Source organism: Balaenoptera musculus, chromosome 9 (assembly GCF_009873245.2).
Source record: "Balaenoptera musculus isolate JJ_BM4_2016_0621 chromosome 9, mBalMus1.pri.v3, whole genome shotgun sequence".
Lineage (NCBI taxonomy): Eukaryota > Metazoa > Chordata > Mammalia > Artiodactyla > Balaenopteridae > Balaenoptera > Balaenoptera musculus.
In genome coordinates this window covers 87,570,622-87,594,995 of record NC_045793.1, presented here as the reverse complement: position 1 = coordinate 87,594,995, position 24,374 = coordinate 87,570,622, and the positions used below count along the sequence as shown (strand labels likewise).

The following is a 24,374-nucleotide window of genomic DNA, read 5'->3' as shown; positions in this document are numbered from 1 at the left end:
GAAGAGTGGTGTAGAAGGCTCCACAGCCCCCTACTTGCCTGGTTTGGTGGCTAAATGTTCGCGCCCTGAGTGTGAGTCAAGGCTCTTCTACTTGCTGAACTGTGTGACCTCAGGCTAATTATTTAACCTCATCTCCAGCATCTGTAAAGTGGGACTGAGGATACCTCTAGTATTGTTGGGAAGATGAAACAGGCTCATGTGCATCAGACAATTCACAGTGCCTGATCCAGGGGAAGTAGTCCACACTGTTAGGACTTAGCATTATGAAAACTGAAACTGGATTCAAGAAATTAAAGGGATTCTCCTTACAGCTTTGAGATGTGCAAATCAGAGTAGGACTCCAATGAATATTCTCCTGAGCTTATTTTTTTTCTTTCCTTTACTGTCTCCCAATCACCAATCATGTTGAATGTGGGCTCCAGAAATGCTCAGGGTAAACGGCAACTGTCCTTGTCATTTCCTGCACACCTTGGCTCAAATGTCACCTTCTCAGCAAAACCTTCTCTGATTGCTCTATTTAAACGTAGTACCCCTTCCCACTCGCTGGTCGCCCTCTACTCCGTTTCTGGTTTTATTTCTCTCCAGGGCACGTATCACCATCTGTTATTTCTGTTATAAGATATTTTGCTTCTTTTGTTTATTGTCCTTCTCCCCCAACTAGGATGTAAACTTCCTAAGGGCAGGAATTTTTCTCTATTTTGTTCACTGCTGTATTTCCAGCACCTATAGAGTTTCTAGCACATAGCAGATTCTTGATAAATATTTGTTGAATTGCATGAATTCAGGTAACTACTCTATAAAAATATTAATAATCTCATAAATTTAGTTATTATATTTTTTGGTATCTATTCTTCCCTTAAGTATTACTGATGACTTCCAAGAGCTGCACATTTTTTTTTAAAACATCTTTACTGGAGTATAATTGCTTTACAATGGTGTGTTAGTTTCTGCTGTATCACAAAGTGAATCAGCTATACATATACATATACATTTATCCCCAGATCTCCTCCCTCTTGCGTCTCCCTCCCACCCTCCCTATCCCACCCCTCTAGGTGGTCACAAAGCACCGAGCTGATCTCTCTGTGCTATGCGGCTGCTTCCCACTAGCTATCTATTTTACATTTGGTAGTATATATAAGTCCATGCCACTCTCTCACTTCACCCCAGCTTACCCTTCCCCCCTCCCCCTGTCCTCAAGTCCATTCTCTATGTCTGTGTCTTTATTCCTGTCCTGTCCTTAGGTGCTTCAGAACCTTTTTTTTTTTTTTTAGATTCCATATATATGTGTTAGCATACAGTATTTGTTTTTCTCTTTCTGACTTACTTCACTCTGTATGACAGACTCTAGGTCCATCCACCTCACTACAAATAACTCAACTTTCGTTTCTTTTTATGGCTGAATAATGTTCCATTGTATATATGTGCCACATCTTCTTTATCCATTCATCTGTCAATGGACACTTAGGTTACTTCCATGTCCTGGCTATTGTAAATAGTGCTGCAATGAACACTGTGGTACATGTCTCTTTTTGAATTATGGTTTTCTCAGGGTATATGCCCAGGAGTGGGATTGCTGGGTCATATGGTAGTTCTATTTTTAGTTTTTTAAGGAACCTCCATACTGTTCTCCATAGTGGCTGTATCAATTTACATTCCCACCAACAGTGTAAGAGGGTTCCCTTTTCTCCACACCCTCTCCAGCATTTATTGTTTGTAGATTTTTTGATGATGGCCATTCTGACCATTGTGAGGTGATACCTCATTGTGGGTTTGATTTGCATTTCTCTAATGATTAGTGATGCTGAGCAACCTTTCATGTGTTTGTTGGCAATCTGTATGTCTTCTTTGGAGAAATGTCTAGTTAGGTCTTCTGCCCATTTTTGGATTGGGTTGTGTTTTTTTTTGATATGGAGCTGCATGAGCTGCTGCTGCTTGTATATTTTGGAGATTAATCCTTTGTCAGTTGCTTCGTTTGCAAATATTTTCTCCCATTCTGAGGGTTGTCTTTTTGTCTTGTTTATGGTTTCCTTTGCTGTCAAGAGCTGTACATTTTTAAGAATTGTTTTCATCTTTAAAATTCTGAAATTGGTTTTGGTTTGCACTTATTACTTAGGACATAGCCCATTCTTGGCAGAGACAGAAATATTCAAAATGGATTTATAATTAATAACATTTCTGTTGTTATTGTCATGGGGGTCTTTGGTTATAACTGGCAGATATGCTTCCTATTCATTGTAGCAGTGTGAATGCCAGGATCACCCCCTTACCTGGAGTTATCCTGCTTGTACAGGTCTTCTCCATCTAGAATGCCTTTCCCCTTCTTTGCTCCAAGCATTCCTCCCATTCACTGTTTTGTGTCCCCTCCCTTCACTGCTTCTCTTCTGTCTCAGATTTGGAGTTTTACTTACTGTTAGTCTAGACCCAGAGAGCTGATTGTGTAACACAAGTCTTGTTTCCCCTGCCAGATCACAAGCTGTGCAGGTGTCTCTGGTTCCAGAACTAATCAGGCACTTGACCTTTCTGACTCTCCACATCTCAATCTGCAACTCATTGTAAACTGTATGTAAATCTAACCTAAAATATAAATATTTTGTTAATTACTATGCATGATGAATTTTTCGTTATATTCATGCTTAATTATTTCTGGGGAGGAAGTGTGCTGATGTCTGCAACTTACTTTAAAATGCATAAAAAATTAAGATGGATTGAGGGACAGAGAGATGGATGTACAGGTGGATATGTGATAAAGCAAATATAGTAAAACATAAATTGTAGAATATGGGTGGGTGATGGGTACATTCACTGTACAATTCTTCAATTCTCTCAACTTTTTTGTATGTTTGAATGTTAAAAGGAAAACCCCCCAAATTAACAAAAATGTCATGCCACAAAAAAGACAGGTTTTCTTCAAGTGCTTCAAAGTTGAAAGCTCTAAGTACATACAGTTTCTTCCCCAAATAGTAGTTTTCTCTTTCCCCCTTCCTTCTTTAATCCTCAAACAATAATAAACATGTGTATACTTTTTAAAGCCAAAATAAATCATTTTTTCTGGGGAAAGGAAGCCATATACTTGGAACAAGTTATTTGCCGGGGTTTTGGTTTGTTTTCTAATGAATACGCAGCAGTGAATGTAGGATGGAAAAATTTTAAACATTTGTAATATGGTGTTTAATAATGTGTAACTTGTTTGATTTAGGTCTCTGTAGAAACTTGCAAGAGCTGAATGTCTCTGACTGTCCAACACTCACAGTGAGTATAAGAAGCTTATTTTACTGTTTATATAGATTCAGACTTGCTCCACTGGAGCACTAATACACAGAGATTCTGCCAAAATACATGCCTGTGTGCTCATTTAGGATTAAATATGGAGAAAAGCAAACTATTTTAAACACCGGCAAGAAATTTTATCCAACTTATATAATGCTCTTATTATTCCTGTAGGTATGTCCAAGGTTGGAGTCTCTGGAAAGTGGAAACTATTCAACAATTACACAAAAATGAACTATATTTATGTTTAAGGCCATGTGTGTATGAGACAGAAAAAATTGGGCCCCAGCAGAGACAGTAGGCTCAAGTTATAAGTCTTCATGGCTATCAACTGTGGCGCCAAAGAGGATGGAAATGAACATGTAACTCTAGCCAACTCCTTCCTGGTTCCTGTCTCCAGGCTTTCCTCTACTTCCAATCTGTCTTACACCCTGTGGACACAGAATATTCCTTCTTAAAGGCAGATCTGACCACTTCACTACCATGTGCCATCATTTATACACACACTTATCATCTACACTATTGGAGAGAGTCAAAGCTCTTTAACAATACTGTACCTTGGAGACCCCCGGTGGTCTTGTCTCTGCCTCCCTTTCCAGCCTCATCTTCTTATAAATCCTGCATGTACATTAAGTTTCAGCAGCCACAAGCTGCTATGCTTTCTTTCCTGCATGCACCAAGCTCCTCTTGCTGTTTTGCCTTTGCTCCGGCTGTGCTCTTTGCTTGGAGATGGGAGGGAAAAGAATGAAGAGCCTGATTGCTTCCCCCTCCTCATTAAGCACCAGCTCCAGGATGAAGTCCATGCCCCTTGGCACAGGTGAAAAGACTTCGTGAATTGGCTCCTCCTTGCTACCTACCCAGCCTCATCATTAACAGTTCTTTCTTTCAGATCTCTACTCGATTTCATTCTTTCTGTGGATATTTTTAGCACCTACTATGTTAAAGATATATTTATCTTTATATATAAAGATATATAGGGAACTTATATGTTATAAAATAGAGGTCTTAAAGGGAATTTAAGATGAATTAAGTTTCAGTTCTTGCCCTCAGGGAGCTTTAGTTCTCACTTGAATAAAAGATCATATTCTTTAATTTTGCTTTCTAATAGGAAAGTCAAAACAATTCCATCTGTGTTGAATTTGTGAACATCAAAGTCTTTTCCAGTTTTAGAGTTTAATAATGCACAGGGCTGATAACTTTATCCAGCTACATTTTACTATTGTCTTTCCCTTTGAGACAAAGACTGAGAGACAGGCTTACATTTAAGGAGTTGAGTAACATTCATTCAAAAAGCTTTGATTTCTAAGAAGCTTGCCTTATGAATATATTACATCCGGAAAGATTTGAGTGCATCATGGACAAATTCATAGACCATCCTGCAATGTAGACACTGAAACAATTTTTGCATTTATGTGCTCAAGTACTTGGGGATTGAAATTTGAGCTCTTTTAAATATTGAGAACAAAATTCCTTTGAACTTCCTCCTCATCTCAAAGGGAAAATCAGATTATTCTATGTTACATAATGCCTACTTCATCTTCCTCTTGCTGGCTCCCATATATTTTCATCTGTGTGGCTACCTCTCTAGGGTGTAAACCAGCTTTCTATCTTCCTCCTTGTCCCATTTCATTTGCGTTTTTGCCGGAGTCTTCCACCAGGTGCACAATCACTTTGACGGTTGATTGGCACCATGAACATTTTTGAAGATAGATTCTTTGTATTGAACTGTAATGCCACACATGATGTTTGTTCTCTCCATTCCTGCTGGGAAAAAGTGTACTGTATCCTTTTTAATCTGTACATGTATATCCAAATCCTACATTTTGGTGGTGGAGTGTCTAGAAAAATTGCTGGTATCTTGAATGCAGTGGCAAGAGTACAGTGTTTATTGAAAGCCCTGCACTTGTTCTCATGCGTCATTGGCACATAGAACCTTCCGACAACAGAACTACAGTTTTACAACTTAAAAAAAAACCCTTGTGTTCTCTTTAAGGTGTGGTTTGCTTCCCCTGTAAATCAACCAATTCTTATCCCATGTGCAAGATGCTCTGACCTACAGGATTTGGTTATTTTAATATTCATGATTCCAGGAAGTAGCTAGGAACAGAATGTTAGGCATTGATGGTCCTGCTGAAAGTAAACCTGTGCCATCCTTAGTGGCGTTCGGGGCAGCCATATTGACCATGCAGAATTCTTCCCCGAACCTGATCTCCTAGCCTAGTGCCAGTTTACCTCTTCCTGCAAAGGCCTATTCTTCCAGGACAATGTACCACAAATATTTAAAACTAGCAGACCTCTTCAGTGTTCCTGGGGAGACTCATAAATCATTAAATAAAGACAAGCCCGCTGCTACTCATTCTAGAACATTTTATAAATAGTTACCAATACAAGGAGCAGTACCATTGCAATCAAAGCTTGAAACACATCTGTCTCGCAAATGTCAATTTAGGGCTCATGCTTGAAATCACTGTTTTTCTGTCTTTCTCGTGTTGCAGTCATACTGTTCTCTTGTACTGGATTTCAGCTCTCTGCGAGAGGGTTGCCTGAATCTTTGATATTCTCCCCTACAGTACCCCCTACATTGAATTTCATGTCCAACACTTACACAGCCTATATTTTGCTTCAGGACATCTCAAACTTACCGTAAATTTGGTGCAAGTCTGTTTAGCTGTTTTAATATCTTCAGTAACAGAACCACAGAAACTTAGTCACACACACACACCTCTATATAAATATACATGTGTAAATATGGACTCACTTTTTAATGAAGTCCAGTTGAAAGAGTTTCATCCTGTCTTTCAGAATGATTTAAGTAAATTTAAAAATGGATCCATTTTTAATCATTTTCATGTATCTAACGAGTCAAGAGTGTTTGACACTTTGACACGAGCTCAAAGGGTTGAACTGGCAAGGGTTCAGATTTTAATGAAGTGTCATTGTGATGGAATGGGACTTTATTTCCAAAGAAAGGGAACAGGAGGGAGTAATGAACCTTCAAGCAAGCAAAGCCATCACCTTCTACTTAATTTGATTTATAAATAATAACAAAGACTATGAAGAGACCAAGACTTGCATATACTTTTTTGGAGCAGGGAGTGAGATAATAGAGAGATAATGGGGAAATAGCAAAGCCTGTTAGACTTTGATAAGATTCTTCCCTGTGTTTTCATGCAGGATGAATCAATGAGATACATCTCTGAGAGCTGTCCTGGAGTCCTGTATCTCAATCTATCTAACACAACTATCACCAACAGGACGATGCGACTCCTGCCGAGGTAATGCTTGTGTTATTTGTATTACACTGAGAATAGCTAGGCTCCTCTGGGCTCTGACTTGCGCTAGTATTCCCCAAAGGTACTGATCCTTTTACTAACACCCCACCACCTTGGTACCCCTATTCTGATAACAGGACTGTTTTCCAGTCCCCAAGCTAGTGCCTATCCTCTCCCTCCTTAGCCTTGCCTTGGCCGGTATTTGGGGGTCACTCTTGTAGCAGTTTGCCCAGTAGCTTGAGTTAGGCTCTGCCTATCTCTTTCTGGTCCTCGTTCCTGGGCTTTGGAGCCTGACCCATCAATCCCAGACCAGTGTTTGGACTTCTCTACAACAGAACCCCAATATCCTGCCTCCTTAGACCCTGAGCACTGCAGAGCCAGGTTCCCTGTTGCCATGCTCTGGTTACCTGTTGGGACCCCCATCACCTCCAGGAAACCTGATGCTTGCGGTTTTTTTGATCTATGGACGGTTGACAAGCCAGCACTTCTTTGGACAAGAAGGGAAAGAAGAATATAAGACATCACTAAGAGTTGACAGAATATTCAATTTTATCAAAAATTTACGTCATTCAATTATTCTTTATTTTCACCAAGGAAAGACTAATCAGGAAGAGTATATGCTCATATTGCGAGAGATTCAAAACAGCTTTCAAACTACTGTGAAAGAATGAACCATTTTTGAGAATGTAGCTTTTTTGAGATCCTTCGAAAAATAACAGTGAGGCATTTAGAGAAGCTTAAACAGAGAAAATTATAGGTGGTAATTTTCCTTATCTTTTCTCTCTAACCATTTTCTGGAAATATGCAAGACTAAAAAAAGGTGGTAACATATTTGCTTTATCTCATTAATTGACTTTCCATATTCTAGTCAGTCAAATCTATCAAACATTTCCTTTGAAATTTCTCGTGAGTCTTTTAAAAAATAGTGTTTTCCTCCTTCCAGGCATTTGATATACATTTATTTTTTTTCTTGTATGATTTGTTTTTATTTAAATTTATAATCAACCTAGAATTAATTCTGGTAGATAAATGAAGCAGTGATCTAACAGGTTCATCAAACTATGACTTGTGCAGCCCAAAGCCTGTTTTTGTGCAGTCCATGAGCTAAGAATATGTTTTTTTCACATCAAGAGTTGTTAAACTCTTGGGGATAGCGGGGCAGGGCAGGGGAGGGGGAGAGATAAATTACGAGTTTGGGATTAACACATACACACTACTATATATAAAACAGATGAACAACAAGGACCTACTGTATAGCACAGGGAACCCTATTCAATATCTTGTTATAACCTATAATGGAAAAGAATCTGAAAAAGAATATATATATGTATACTTGTATGTATAACTGAATCACTTTGCTGTACACCGAAACTAACACATTATAAATTAACTATACTTCAGTAATTAAAAAAAAAGAGTTGTTAAATAACTAACCAATTATTCCAGCATCATTTATTGAATAAAACTTTTCTCAAGTGATGTGTGATACCTCTTTATATATCTAAAATTTTTATATAGGTAGTACATACTAAAAACTCATCACCTTCTAAAGTTTTTGTACATGTTACTATTATCTATGTTCTAGAGGTTATGTCCACTGTATCTGTATGGTTAAAATACTACGGCACTGTGCATCTCTTCCCAACTCCATGTTCAGTGACCTCTCATTGGTAGCTTAGAACCAGCCAAAATGGGAGTGTTCTGTACCATGAAAAATGCCATACGATACAAATTAGGGTTTGATTTATTTTTTTGTTGATTGTTTAGACTGGAGAAGATAAGATAGCAGATTAAACGTGTGTCATGTCTGCAACCTACAGAATGGGAGAAAATATTTGCAAACGATGTGACTGACAAGGGCTTAGTTTCCAAAATATACAAACAGCTCATACAAGTCAACAACAAAAAAACAAACAACCCAATCCCAAAACGGGCAGAAGACCTAAATAGACATTTCTCCAAAGAAGAAATACAGACGGCCAATAGGCACATGAAAAGATGCTCAACATCGCTAATTATTACAGAAATGCAAATCAAAACTACAATGAGGTACCACCTCACACCAGTCAGAATGGCCATCATTAAAAAGTCTACCAATAACAAATGCTGGAGAGGGTGTGGAAAAAAGGGAACCTTCCTACACTGCTGGTGAGAGTGTAAGTTGGTGCAGCCACTGTGGAAAACATTATGGAGGTTCCTCAGAAAACTAAAAACAGAATTACCATATGATCCAACAATCCCATTCCTGGGCATATATTCAGAGAAAACTATAATTCAAAAAGATACATGCACCCCTATGTTCATAGCAGCACTATTCACAATAGCCAAGACATGGAAACAACCTAAACGTCCATTGACAGATGAATGGTTAAAGAAGATACATAATACAATGGAATACTACTCAGCCATAAAAGAGAATGAAATAAAGCCATTTGCAGCAACATGGATGCAACTAGAGATTATCATACTAAGTGAAGTAAGTCAGAAAGAGAAAGACAAATACCATATGATATCACTTATATGTGGAATCTAAAATATGACACAAATGAACCTATCTATGAAACAGAAACAGAATCACGGACATAGAGAACAGACTTGTGGTTGCCAAGGGGGCAGGGGGTCGGGGGAGGGATGGAGTGGGAGGTTGGGGTTAGCAGATGTAAGCTTTTATGTATAGAATGGATAAGCAACAAGGTCCTACTGTATAGCACAGAGAACTATATTCAATATCCTATGATAAACCATAATAGAAAAGAATATTAACAAAGAATGTATATATATGTATAACTGAATCACTTTGCTGTACAGCAGAAATTAACACAACATTGTAAATCAACTATACTTCAATAAAAAATATTGAAAAAAATTATGTCATGTCTGTAGCTGCAACATTATGAATAGCACAAAAAAGTTGAGGAAATATCTTTTCCGTACTTGAAAACTGTCACATCATTGATGGATGAGTGAAATCTGGACATAAATCTTTGTGGTTTTACTTTTGTCTTACCCATTAATATAAATAAAAATATTCGTATTGGAATTATACCCCTTCCTCAAGCTTTTGAACTTTATTTTTATTTTTTGGTTAAAAAAAAGAAATACATCAGAGTGACCGATTTTATTTTTCCTTTGTGTGCACACAGGAGAAGACAAAAGTACTAGCTATATTTATGAGTTTGGCAAAAGTCAATGAATGAAAGCATTTTGTGAGAATCAACTGACTATATGAAATTAGCAATAAACAGTATTGTGTATGTTATTATTTGTAAGTTGTGTGCTGTACATCTTTTATATATGTAAAATAGTTAATGTAAAATAGTAAGATGTGGGCTTCCCTGGTCACGCAGTGGTTAAGAATCCGCCTGCCAATGCAGGGGACACGGGTTCAAGCCCTGGTCCGGGAAGATCCCACATGCTGCAGAGCAACTAAGCCCGTGAGCCACAACTACTGAGCCTGCGCTCTAGAGCCCACAAGCCACAACTACTGAGCCCACATGCTACAACTACTGAAGCCTGCGCACCTAGAGTCCGTGCTCTGCAACAAGAGAAGCCACTGCAATAAGCCTGCGCACCGCAACGAAGACCCAACGCAGCCAAAAATAAATTAAATAAATTTATTTAAGAAAACAGTAAGATGTACAAATTTACAGTACACATATATACATTTATATGCATACATGTTTTTGAAGAACCAGCTGTTAGATATTTACCAGTATGTCAATAATTAAAGGTAAAATAAGTTGGGAACGAATCCATATTTTTACAATATTTAGTCTCCCTATCAGGAACATAGTATACTTCTAAAATTTTTCTTTCAAATGTTCTTAAATGTCTCAAAATTTTGTTTTATTCATATGGATAATCTGTGGTGTCTTTTTCATTGCCATTGTGAATAGTATCCTTTCTGATTATGATTTCTCATTTTATTTTCTAAATGGTTACTTTTGGACTTGGGCATGATGTACATGTATCTTTTTAAACTTTTCATTTGTATGATTTAATTGATTTCTTTCCTTTTAAAATAAAAAATAGAGCTATGAAATTACTTCTAAAGAACAACTTTGGCAAAGCTTATAAGATGTGATAAATATTGTTCTCGTTTTCTAAACAAACTGTTGTATATTTGATTACCTCTTTGACCTAATAATTATTTAGAAGAGGATTTTTGGTTTCAAATTGTTGAAGTTTCTTAATTAAGCTTATGTTTTTAATTCTAGTTTTTTACACTGTGGTCAAGAAATGCGGACTGAATTATTTCTACTTTTTGAAACTGATTGAGATTTCTTGGTGGACTAGTTTATATAATCAATTTCAGTAAATCATCTATGAATGTTTAAAACAAGAGAGTTTCTTTCAGAGAACATTTCTAGGTGTATATGCACATATATGTATAAATTCTCGATATGTCAAAGATAAGTGATATATTAGTTGCCTATTATGATAAAGCTTCTATTAATTTATTTTTGTTATTTTACACATAAAGATTAATAAGTAGTATGTTTCATTATAGATTGTAGCATTTGTTCACATAAAATTATATTTTTTATCCTGGTTGATATTTCTTTGCCTTAAATTCTTTTTAATCTGTTATTTATACAGTCACCTTTGGTTTCTTTTGTGGTTTTGTGTAATAACTTTATGTATACCCATATTTTTAACCTTTGTGTTGCTGTATTTTAGGTTTATCTTTTACATGCAGCACACAGTTAACTTCTATTTTTAAAAATGTCAATCTCTTTGCCTTTTTAAGAGGGAAGTTTAAAAGACTAATATTTCTTGTCAAAACTGAGCGTATGGTCTTATTTTTATCATCTTGCTTTATGTTTTAGATTTTTTTATTTTTTATGTTACTGCACTGTACTCATCTTTTCTGCCTTTTGCTATAAAAAGTGTTATTTCTATAATCTGAATGCATTTCAAAGATATATGCATATTCTCTTGTGTATTCTAACTAGTGGATATTTGTATGTTTTTTAAAAACATGCTTTAACATGCATTTCTCTAATTATCAAAGTCACGATGAAACAGTAACTTTGGCTCCCCCTGTGTTAGGTAAGAGATCTGATACACTTTAATTCTCCCTTGAACTTGACATTCTTCTACTTCCACTCACCTATATGTAAATACCTATTAATTGTGATTTTTGTTAATCATTTAACTTTCCTTTTAATGTTGATTTTTGGTGTTTGAACTCAACATTGTAATCATATTTATAATGATTATGTAGTCCTAACTCTAGTTTTATCATTCATTGATGGTTCATTTGTTCCACAATTTCCTTATTCTTTAATTTTGATTTTGATTCACCCTATGATGACTGGAAATATAGTTTTAAAAACTCTTTATCTGGAAAGATGTGCAAGTATTAGATTTTCAATCATTACTTTCTGAAGATGACTTTCTGTTGTCTTGGAGGATGAACAACAAATTCTCTTGGTGTATGGTTCTTGAATCATGTCCCTTACTCTATCCTTAAAACCCTACAAATGTTGCTCCATAATCTTTACTATTTCAAGTTAAAGAGAAGTCTAAAGCCAGCCTGATTTTTCTCTTCCTTTGTTGGTAACGTATTTTTTTCTGCCAAGATGCTGGCATGAACTTCCTTTTCTCTGAGAAATTAAAAACATCTTCCAAACTTAACTGTGTTCTTTCAATTAACTTTTCCTGGAACATAGTAAACCTTTTGAACATTAAAACTTAAGATTTTTCTCAGCCAAGGAAGGTGTTTTTCTCTTCCTTCTTTCTTTTTTTAATAAATTTATTTATTTATTTACTTTTGGCTGCGTTGGGTCTTCATTGCTGCGCGTAGGCTTCCTCTAGTTGTGGCGAGCGGGGGCTACTCGTCGTCGTCGCGGTGCGTGGGCTTCTCATTGTGGTGGCTTCTCTTGTTGCAGAGCACAGGCTCTAGGTGCGTGGGCTTCAGTAGTTGTGGCACACGGGCTCAGTAGTTGTGGCTCGCGGGCTTAGTTGCTCCACGGCATGTGGGATCTTCCTGGACCAGAGCTCGAACCCGTGTCCCCTGAATTGGCAGGCGGATTCTTAACCACTGCCCTACCAGGGAAGCCCTCTTTTTTTTTTCTTCTATTAATTAAACTAAAGTCTTTATACAAATTTCATCAAGTTTTCCACTCATGTCCTTTTATTTTTGCTCTAGGATCCAATGTAGGGTTCCATATTGCATTCAGTTGTCATTTCTCCTTAGTCTCCTCAAATCTGTGCCAGTCCTCAGTAGTTCCTTGTATTTCATGACCTCGACACTTGAAGAATACGGTTTAGTTATTTATTTTATATAATGTCCCTCAATTTGGGTTTATCTGATGGATATTTTTCTTTTTAAATGCTTCTATTCCATTTGTTCAGGTTTTATCTTAAGAATCCCCTTTTATTTTTAGATCGCTTTTTATTCTTGTCCTTCAAAGCTGTCATCTTCTCTCTCATCATTTTTATTTCTGTATACATTTTCTTAGCATACTGCATTCTCTATATCAGTAGTTCTGAAAGTGTGTTCCAAGGACAGCAGTGTCCCGATAAATGTTTAATAACTGGCTGGGGTAGGGAGTAAAGGTGTGTTTTGATTTGTAGGATTTATTGATTTCTGTGATATAAATAATTCCATCATGGCCAATTTTAAGCTACCAACATGATGCCACTGAATGTGGAACTGGGAAGAGATGCTAACAATTTGTTCTCGTGGGCTGGTACAAGCCAGCTCCAGAAGCACCACTGTGGAGGGCCCCTGACCGTTTCAGGAATTCTGTAGGATTCTTTGTCCTGCAATATAGAGCATCACTCAGTACTTTTCTTTAGACATTTCCTATTAAGATATATATGTGATGAATATATGTGCATGTATGAATGTGTGTGTTTATATATATAGAGAGAATATATGTGCATGTGTTTATGTATGTATGTGTGTATGTATCTATAGATGGAAAGAGAGTGGGGGGGGGTGAAGAGGGAAGAGAGAGAAATATATATATTAAAAAATCTATAAATCCATATGTGAAAATCTGAACTCTCAAAGTAGATGATTTGGGAGTAGCATATATCACAGTACAAATTATTTTTTTAACTTAAAACATCTCTTCCAACCATAGTTTGAGATAAACTTTTCTCCTAGGAAATTTAAAATAACACTACAGCTCTGCATAATTTTTTAAGGACGTTTATTTTACAAATGAAGCTATACCTTTAGTGGGCAACAGATAGAAAAATAGGACCCAAAATGAGAATTCTGTTTTGATTTTAACTTCTAGTTCTTGCTATTGAGACAACACTTAGGATAAAACTACTTGATACTGATGTTTTTTGCCATATGAAAAAAATGTACACTGACTTTCTTATCTATAATAAAAATACGTTTCATAACGATTCTCTATTTTTGCTCTGCTTTCTATTGTTTCAAACATGCTTGGGTATGCAAAAGCATTTTTTAAGCTGTAAATAACCAGAGATGTGTTATTTGTTGCTGTTCTCATTCTCTCTCTGGTGTCTTTAGTATTTCTTTCCAAAGAAAAATGTAATTTGTTTGCCTTTCTTAGCAACAGTGATTTGCCAGTTTTTTATTTCAATATTTTTCCTCACTTCTTTGGGGACTTGCTCAGTTTTCTAAAGTTGAAAATGAGGGCTGCCCACAGCTCATGCCCATTCCAAAACATTTTTTGCTTTTAAATATTTCCGGAATTAAACCCTCTCCATTTATTCCCATTGCCACAATCTAGGTGGCACTCTCAGCACCTCATTTGGTGCAGCAACCTGATGGTTCACTCTTGGTCTCTCTTCCCTTCAATATGCTCTGCCTTATGCTGCGAGACGTATCATCCTGAACTTAGTCTTATCACGTCTTTGACATCCTTAAGGTCTAGACTCTTCCCTTACTGTCCTTTAACATTATCTGATCAAACTTACCTGCCTAGGTTTTCCAAGGGAAGCCCTTAACTGTGGTCATCTGACTGCTACATGCTTCTCTTTCTCTACAGCTGGAATGCCTTTCTCTTCTCTCTGCTAATCCACAAACTTTACACCTCAAGTCACACCATCTACCAGAACTCCACAGTGATTTCTCCTTTTCCTGAGTTCTAATAGCAACATTCATTCACTTATTCACCATGTATTGATCAACTGCTATTTGCAAGGCATTCTGGGCACACAGTGGTGAGTAAAGCTATTATGATCTTTGCTCCTTAATGGAGCCTTGTATGTTATAGTAGCATGGTGTCTAATTATTTTTCACATAGATGAATCAACCCTTCAGTTGGCTTGGAAACTTCTTATTGACAGGCACTCTAGTGTTATATAGCCTCACCAGTGCTCACTGGAGTAGGGTAGACAGAGTAACCTGTTGCCTTGACCGGACATCCTTAGGGTCTACCCTGTAAATAGGAGGTCAAGTCACTGCATTTGGATTTTCTGCAGGAATTCTATTAAACAAAACTGCCTCTATGAGACTAAGCCCAATACTCAACTCAAAAGAATCCACATGCAAATCCTCTCTTTTCCAGACTGGGCCTTGTCTTGGTGATTTTTCAGAGAAATTTTAATTTAAATACATAATTCTACATTCCTTCTAGTAACAACTACCTCAGGTATTGAAGATCTAACACAGAGGGCCTCAATTCTTTAATGAAAAAAAGACCAAAGAAAGGAGAAAAAATGATCTCCGTAGTTTCTATAAGAACTGTGATTTCTTAAAGATTATAGTAACAGTAGAAAAATAAATAAATCACAAAGAGAAACCCCCACAAACATAAGAAACAGTTATCAAATAATTAGGAAAATAGATAAACCAGTCTGAAAACACTGTCTCAAAGTGGAATTAGATTGTCAAGTCGTCTCTGGATTGGAAAAATGATGAACCAGATCTTACTCACGTAAGGGACACATTTTTTGCCAAAATTCAGGATAAAAAGTAGCAATACTGCATAAAATTTGCCAAGTGTGATTTCACTGTCAACTGATATTTTTCTCATCCCCAGAAGCTCTAAGTCTGCAGCACTGTAAATCCCTAGAAAGGCCAACAGGGCCACTCACGATTTGTACTTTGCTTTCAAACCGACGGTTCCCATGAGGTTCCACTTTGAAGAGAGACATCTAAAGATTTTTAATCTGGGAGTCATTTAGTTTAATTAACAGCCTCTTTTGCCAAACTCAAGGTTCTTAACCTGGGGTCAGTGGATCCTCCAAGGAGACCATGAATGGAAATCAGGGGTTCCATGAATCTTGATAGGAGAAAAAAAATCTCTATTTTCACTAAGCTCTAACTGAAATATAGTTTAAAAAAAAATCAGAGAAGTATTAGCAGCCCCTGGGACTCTTTCACCCATATAAATCACAGTTATTTTATCATCACAAATATTTTCTTATAGTTGTTACAAATATTTCAAAACATAATTGGTACTCATCACTGCTTCAAAATCATGGTAATTATTAGACCTGCCACTAGATCTTGTTCTTTAATATGTTAATAAAGAAGCATATATATTATTATTCCACTCATTTGGCTTTTAAAAAATATTTTGATGATATCTTTCAATATAATTGGCTGACTTTTTAATTGTATTTTATTGTATACACTAAAAACATTATGTTGATAATACAACATTATAAAGCAACTATACTCCAATAAAAAAAAAACAAAACATTATGCTGACAAAGGGGCCATAGATCCATAGGTATCTATTAAGAACTCCTCGCTCAATTCTCATTTTTGGTATTTGTTAACTGACCACATGCACTTAAAGAAATTGAACAATAGGCTTGGACCAGATTTGAATATATTTGAATATGCATGATTTCATAAGTAACAGTTTCATTATTATATCTAAAGAAAGACTGACTGATATACAGAGCTTAGAAATAGGTTAGGAAGAACAGTGTTCAAATGAGTGGGCAACACATGGGAGGAACAGAAACTACACCAGAGGCTATCAATCTCGCTAGAGTTGACAGATTACATATGGTATTACCACCATGACCAAAATGAGGGTATAGATGGAATATGAGGCCCCCCCAAACTCTTAGTATCAGTTGTATGCACCACTCTTGTCAGGTGAGTACTTATTCCATTCAATGGAAGGAAGATAGTACAAACTTCATAAGAATAATTCATATGTAATTATTATTTGAGGTAGTAGTAGCAACAATAACAATATATATATATTTAAAGGTTCTACCATATCCCTGCTAATATTTATCATCAAAGATCACCCTCATTATAATACTATTACATCTATGTGCTTATGTAATTGTCACATCTCTAAGAGGAAAGAGCAGATAGGATTACATCCATGTTACAGACGAGTAAACTGAGGTTCAGGAAAGCTGGAGGCCCCACAGTTGGTGAGGGTTAAAAAAAAATAAAAAAGATAATGTTAAAATCTCCACTTAACAGATGCGGAAACAATCTCTGAGAGGTTAGGAGAAGTTGCAGTAAGTGTCAGGACTGGGATTCAAATCCAATTTCGTCAGATTCCAAACCCTTGTGTATTTTCCATCGTGTCATGCTGCCTGCCTCACTATTCCTTTCTCCAAATTAGAGAGCTAAAGGGTTGTTAGGAATGACAACCCCCAAGAAAATTGTACTTACTCAGCTGAATCACAAGGGTATGCTTCAGGGAGAGGAAGATCGAGCATTTCCAAAACTTTGGCAATGCTCTTAGTTAACTCAAGGGCCCCAGGAGAAGGGACGTGTCTTCGGAATGTTAGTGCTCCTTTCTCCTTCAGAACCCTGCCCACCCAGCCACTGGGGAATCCAGAAGGCTTCCCTCTCCGTTCTCCTGAATCTCATGGACACAGCCATTACCAGAGGGAAATGTGTGTTCTGAGTCAAATAATTTGCTATGGAATGTGAATCATATCATATAGTTGTGTTTTTTCAGATTTGGGAAATAAATCTGATTAAAGGTCAAAGCTTGCATATCTAATTTCCCATTTATGTGAAGGTAAACTTTATTAGTCATTTGTGGGCTTTTGAGGGACAGAGAGGAGTCTTCTTCCTACTTTTCATTCTTTTTGCTTTCTAATTTGCTATTAAACCGTTGCAGATCACAAACCAAAAGCACGTTTTTAATTCCATTGCAAGAGCAGGCAGTAGTGGGAATTCTTGCACTTTTAAAAAATGCCAGGCTTAGGAGGGCTTTGAAAATCGTCCAGAATGTCCTCAAACTGTGAGCCCTTGCACAGTAGTACAGACTCGTCCTGAAGACCCTCTTTTTTTTCTGGAAGCTCTAATTTTGGTCATGGTGGTAATGCCATATTTAATCTGTTTCAACTCCAGTGAGATTGATAGCCTCTGATTGTAGTTTTTATTCCTCTCACATGTTGCCCACTCATTTGCAGACTGTTCTTAACCCATTTTTAAGCTCTGTATATCAATGTCTTTCTTTATCCATAATAATGAAACTGTTACATACAAAATCATGCATTGTTACCAAAAAAATCTATTTTTTTCAAGCCATTTGCTTACCATGTCCATTTTAAGAGCCTGTTATGTTCAACTTTGCCTCCTTTCTGCCCCAAATCCTAACTCTCATGTAACAGTTAATCACCACTTAAATGTTTACAAAGGGTTTGTCCTCCTAGACATCTTGCATGTTATTTTGGTGCTCCAAAGATAAAACCTAAATGCAACAATAACACAAACTCTGAAACTGCTTTCAAACACTAACTTCCAAACAATAGGAATGCACAAATCTCCCCCACCCCCAAAGCTTTATCCCAATCAGCTTTCTTAAAAATCTAGACAAATCTTTAATTATTTTCATTTGAAATGTGATTATGCATTATCTGATATGCTACTGCAATCTCCTTTACTTAACAGGAAGAGTATTAACGATAAAGTTCAACTCTTGAATATCTGCAAGGAGAAAAGATTAATTTACAGTTTTACTTCTCTTTGTCATAGTGGCTTAACAAAGATGTGAGAAAACAACGAAAGTATAATCACTTTCCTTCCTCTCTTCTCTCGCCCTGTCTTTTCAGGTACTTCCACAATTTACAGAATCTTAGTTTGGCTTATTGCAGAAAGTTTACAGACAAAGGTTTACAGTACCTGAATTTGGGGAATGGATGCCACAAGCTCATCTATCTGGACCTTTCCGGCTGCACCCAGGTTTGTCTTTCAGCCTTCTCTTTCCTGCAGCAGGCGAAGAAGTCCTCCAGAGAATGAGAACGGGCTATATCCAGCCCTCATGTTATACTAACGCTGTGCACAGACCGCAGCACACTTTTTGGAGGTTTTAAATTACATGGCCACAGCTGCTTAAATTTTCCCCAGGATCGCTACTATAGGCTCTTGGCTTCCTTCCACTGGAGTGCCACATCCACTAACAGGCAGAGTTCATGGGATGATGAAGCAGAACACTTCTGTGTAGATACTCTGAGCACAGTCATAATACCAGAGTCCAAATCTTGAAAACTTTTTAGAATTGATACCAAGATACAAACAAAGAAAAACCTTTTGCGGGGAGAATTTGCAAAGAACTTCCTGAAAAGTCAGTTTGCTCTCACATGGGCTCTCAGAGAGTAAATAGTATTGGGTAAGATGCTACAAGTGATAAATGCAAGAAAGGAAATACACAAAGATTATGATTTTATTTATTTTTTATTTGTTTTTATTTTTGGCTGTGCTGGGTCTTCGTTGCTGTGCGTGGGCTTTCTCTAGTTGCGGCGAGCGGGGGCTACTCTTTGTTGCGGTGCGCGGGCTTCTCACTGTGGTGGCTTCTCTTGTTGCAGAGCACGGGCTCTAGGCGCACGGGCTTCAGTAGTTGTGGCGCACAGGCTTCAGTAGTTGTGGCACGCGGGCTCTAGAGTGCAGGCTCAGTAGTTGTGGCACACGGGCTTAGTTGCTCTGTGGCATGTGGGATCTTCCCAGGCCAGGGATCAAACCTGTGTCCCCTGCACTGGCAGGCAGATTCTTAACCACGCCACCAGGGAAGCCCAAAGATTATGATTTTAAAAACTGCATTATATCCTTGGGCTAAATAACATGATGATTTGAGGTCTATATGGGGAAATACTTAAGTTTGAAGGAACAAGACTAAGGAAAACTGGGCAGAAAAGAGTGTGGAATTGTGGAGGGTAGGGCATGGAACTTTGGAAGCAGTTACTACCTCCTTGATAGTTTCTTCTGCTCTGTTTTGTTTGATTTCAGTCATGATTCTTTTAACTTTTCTTTCACCTCTCTGTGTATTTTATTGATATTTGTGTCATAGAATGTCCATCATTCTATGAGACTAATAACACAAATAAGAACTGCTACTATATGCCAGGCACCATGTTGACTGTTTCATACAGATCAAATATACTGCTCACATAAATGCTGTGCAGTATGTATCTATCATGCCCATTTAGACATGAAAAGACCAAGGCTCCCAGGGCTGCACGGCTGGTGAAAGCACATGGTACTGGTACAGTTATAAGCAGGTAGATTCCCTGGAAGGAATACAGGGACAGAACAGATTTCTCCTCCAAGTTCTTGAATGGACAGAAATCTTACATAGCACTACTACTGGCATATCATGGTTTCCTGGTACACCACGCAGTGGAGAGGATGTAAGGGAAAGGAGGGGGGTACGTTATGCTAGGGCTGAAATGGCTAGAAGTTGCATTTGTTTAACATCCAATCTACTGCGATATAGCTTGCTAAGCATCAACATCTACCATCACTCTGTGGCCAAGATGCCCTTAATGTTCCCTCCAGATGGACAAAACTTCAGACAGGCTTCTTCTTGACTCTGGACCCCCGACCTCCCTTTTCTTAGAGCGTTTACTTTAGAAAACTTGTGGTTATACATTCTTTCTCTGCTCCTGTTGAGATGTAAAGCCCTTAAAAAGCTTCTTGCCAGTTTTACAACCCAGGAATGTCTTCCTCGAAGACCTGGGAGCCAGCCTTTAATATGTAATCATCAAGAGAGAGAGCATCAGTATCTCCCAGTCTCTGTGGGAGGATGGGAGCCCACCTTCCATATGGATGTCAATTAGCAAACACAGACGGCCTAATCACAAAGGAAGAATACCTGCAAATTCAGAAATAACTCAATGTGCTTGACACATCTAACTGATCAATCTCTCCCCTAAAGATACATGCTCCAGTACTTTTTTTAAAATTAATTTTTATTGGAGTTTAGTTGATTTACAATGTTGTGTTAGTTTCTGCTGTCCAGCAAAGTGAATCAGTTATATATATACATATATCTGCTCTTTTTTAGATCCTTTTCTCATATAGGCCATTACAGAGTACTGAGTAGAGTTTCCTGTACTATACAGTAGGTCCTTATTAGTTATCTATTTTACATACAGTTGTGTCTAGCTTACCTCAGTGCTTCAGAACCCTCTGCACAGTGTGACTTACCTCCTTGTTCTTCTCAGTTTCCACCAGGTAACTATTGTAGCAAAAACACACAACACATGCACAGACACACAAACACACATACACATGTCCTAAGGTTAAATATTTTCAGACACACTAAAGTCAAAATTAGAGGTTTCAAATTGATGACCCTCTGGCTAGATATATATGCAAAACATATAGACACAGTCTGTCTTTCAATTTTGAGCCAACCTTTGGAATTTTGGAGTTTTCAAATAAAAATCTAGACTTCAAGCTTCTCTTAAAAAACCAGAAGAACTAGCAAAATTGGGCCTGCTTTCCCACATGGCAACAACGGGCTGGAGCTGAGTCAGCCTCACCCCCTTGAGACAGAGCCCTCTCCTCAGTTTGCCGCCCTCTCCTCCACTCAGTAACGTCCACACATGCACTTACTCTGGGACTGCTACCACTTCACTGCATTGCCTGCCTGCCTCAGTAGGTATTTGAGTTTGGTCTGAATATATTTCTAAAGAATAGATTTCTTTTCCTAACTGACCCTTAATTTGTAAGTCTCAAACCACAGTGACATTAGTATTTCACATCATTTTGCAAAATAATGTTATGTTTTTTTTGTTCATCCGTCTTCCATTTGCATTTGTTCATTTAATAATTTAATTACTCGAGAGATTTAACCCTAGGTGTCAGGCACTGGTAATTGTACCATTTGAAACTTTGTAAGAAACGGGCTTATTATGAACCACAGATATCTTAATAATGGCTGCTGCTGTAACTTCAGAGAATCAGTGAATCTTGGATGTTACTGCTTCTGAGGGAGTTATTAAGTCTTTTGAGGAGGCTCCATCTACCTCCCTAGCTCTGGGTGTGAGGACAGTTTCACACTTCCAGACCTACTTGCGTTGATATGACAGTATAAAATGGTTTCAAAGAAGGAAAGTTGACTATTCACAGGTTTTTCAGGTTCTTCCCTTGGAAAGTAAAATGTATTTTCTTTTTATGTTTGGAATTTTGCACTATGAAGTCATGTGTTAGTATATCTGATCAAGGAAAAAGGCCCCAATAAAACAAAAAGTTGAGAATAGAAGCTTACAACTAAATGCTTTACACTGGTGTTTATTGAGTGCCTGCCTGCTGCATACTGGGCACCATGATGAGTCAAATAGCATCTCTGTCTTTTGGAAGCTCTGGATTAACATAAATGAATTACGTCAAGGGCTAAATGTTAATGCAGTCACAGCTGCCCAAAAAAGGAAAGATGTATACAGTATTGTGAAAGAATTTGAACCATATTTGTTAGAAAAAATAAATAAGTGGATGATGGAGAACTACAAAGAAAACTGAAAATCAATTACATATGTTTTAGAAATATTCTGCATTCTTATGGGATTGGATAAACACTGTAGGGTGCACTAAGTAATATGACCGATTTCCTAATGAGTACCAGCACTTGCATGTTCCCCTGCATGTCATCATCTTTGATGGGGTTGAGGTGACACCTCTGCCCAGTTTCTCCTCCTTGAAAAAGCCTCTGCTCACACTTGGCCTGAACTGGGATAGGGCTGCTCCAGTGAGCTCTCTCACTATCCTCTGCAAATTTCTACCCATATACTTGCCACTTTGAGTTTTCTTTTTTCACTTTTAAAAAATCTGCTTTTTTTTCTTATTACATGCTAAATGCAGAAAAATACAAGAAAAAAAGGAGAAAAAGGGACTTCCCTGGTGGCGCAGTGGTTAAGAATCCGCCTGCCATTGCAGGGGACACGGGTTCGAGCCCTTGTCCGGGAAGATCCCACGTGCCGCGGAGCAACTAAGCCCGTGCGCCACAACTACTGAGCCTGTGCTCTAGAGCGCGCGAGCCACAACTACTGAGCCCACGTGCCACAACTACTGAAGCCCGCGTGCCTAGAGCCCATGCTCTGCAACAAGAGAAGCCACCGCAATGAGAAGCCTGTGCACCATAACGAAGAGTGGCGCCTGCGCACCACAACGAAGAGTGGCCCCCGCTCGCCACAACTAGAGAAAGCCTGTGTGCAACAAAGACCCAACACAGCCAAAAATAAATAGATTAATTAATTAATTAAAAAAAAAAAACAGGAGAAAAAAAATTTAATTACCTGAAAATTCATCACCAGAAATAATAAACATTACTAGAATTTCAGGGTCTTTATTCTATGCCTGTCTAGACTTTTTTTAAACTGAAATGGATTATATAGTACACATATCTTTCATTTAATGTTTTATAAAGTGAATATCTCTTTATTCCATTAAATATTTTTCCTGTAACTTACTTTTAATAGCTATATAGTATTTCATTGTATCAAAATACCAATATGTATTTAACCATTCATTATTGGCCTACAATTCTTTTTTTTTTGGCCTACCATTTTTTTTGCTATCATAAATAACCTGTGAGGAAAATTATTGTAGCCATATCTTTGCATATGTCTATGCAATTTTTTGGTACAAATTTTTAGAAGTGAAATGGTCAGAGGATATAGTTATTTTTAAGGCCATCCATACCCTACAAAGATTGTCAGTTTACACTTACCATAAATGTAAAATAGTTTGTTCTCTTCATAAATATATTATATATAAGAAAATTTTGCCAATTTGACATTGAATATGATATTTTATATTTTCAATTTGTATTTCTTTGATTACCAGGCAAAGTTAAACCATACACAGGCACTTAATAAATATCTGCTGAATGACAGCATTCTTATCCCAACAGGCCGCCACTGTTAAAATATTTTTCAAATTAATTTAAAAATCTCTTTCAAACTGGGGAATATTGGAGATAATGTAAGTTAAGTGCGTGACACAGTTGGTGATAAAAAAAGAAAACCTATTAGTATATTTCTCTAAAAAAATTTCTTCAGAGCCTGAGTGCAACATTTTCATTATAGTAGTTTCAGAAGAAAAAAAAAAATCTACATTCATTTAACAAAATGATTCTGGCTGAATCAGTTGAACAAATTTAATTTGTTTGCTTTTATATTTGCTACTTACTCAAAGTTATAAAATCTAACCTTATGCCATAAAATAATTTTTTATAAACCATGTTTAAATACAATTTGGAAAGACTCTGGAGACAAAATCGTTTTATCACGTAAAGAAGGTACTCTTTCCTGTGCTCCTTTGTCATCTATAATCTGGGAGACATTTGGCGACAGTGAATGGATCCATCTTTTTCTATGCTCTAAGGAATGATGTGTGACCTAACTCATGGTAGACATTTGTCAGATATCTGTTGAATTTTTGGATTAATGTTTAGTTAAATAAGTGAAACTAATGAACCACTGTATGAGACGTTGGTAGTTTTCCTTTGCATCTCATACTCTGCTTCAAGGAACCACTCCTCTCCCTTCCCTTGTGGTTCTGGGGAGCTGTCAGTCGTGGCACCTTGAAAGCAACACACCACAGTAATTGGAAGCATTGGTTCTGGGGCACCTGCATTTTAATCTTGAGTTTTCTATTTACTAGGTATGGGACTGGGGCAGGTTACCTAA

The 24,374-nt window shown here is 37.4% G+C and overlaps 2 protein-coding genes across 4 annotated transcripts in view; one reads left to right on the top strand and one right to left on the bottom strand.

Moving 5' to 3' along the window:
* LRRC17 (leucine rich repeat containing 17) overlaps window positions 1-18,817 on the bottom strand; it is a 99,511-nt gene extending 80,694 nt beyond the window's left edge. For 2 of the 3 annotated variants that reach the window (XM_036863665.1, XM_036863663.1), the window contains exon 1: window positions 18,589-18,778. The gene's annotated coding sequence lies outside the window, so the exon portion shown is untranslated. Of the gene's footprint in view, window positions 1-18,588 lie in introns of all 3 variants that reach the window. The other variant, XM_036863664.1, reaches the window with a different exon arrangement.
* The window catches only part of FBXL13 (F-box and leucine rich repeat protein 13), a 165,435-nt gene that overhangs the window by 67,787 nt on the left and 73,274 nt on the right, over window positions 1-24,374 (top strand). The window contains exons 8-10 of the mRNA XM_036862957.1: window positions 3,197-3,249; window positions 6,442-6,542; window positions 18,519-18,648. Of these exons, the coding sequence (XP_036718852.1) occupies window positions 3,197-3,249; window positions 6,442-6,542; window positions 18,519-18,648 (284 nt within the window). The remainder of the gene's footprint in view (window positions 1-3,196; window positions 3,250-6,441; window positions 6,543-18,518; window positions 18,649-24,374) is intronic.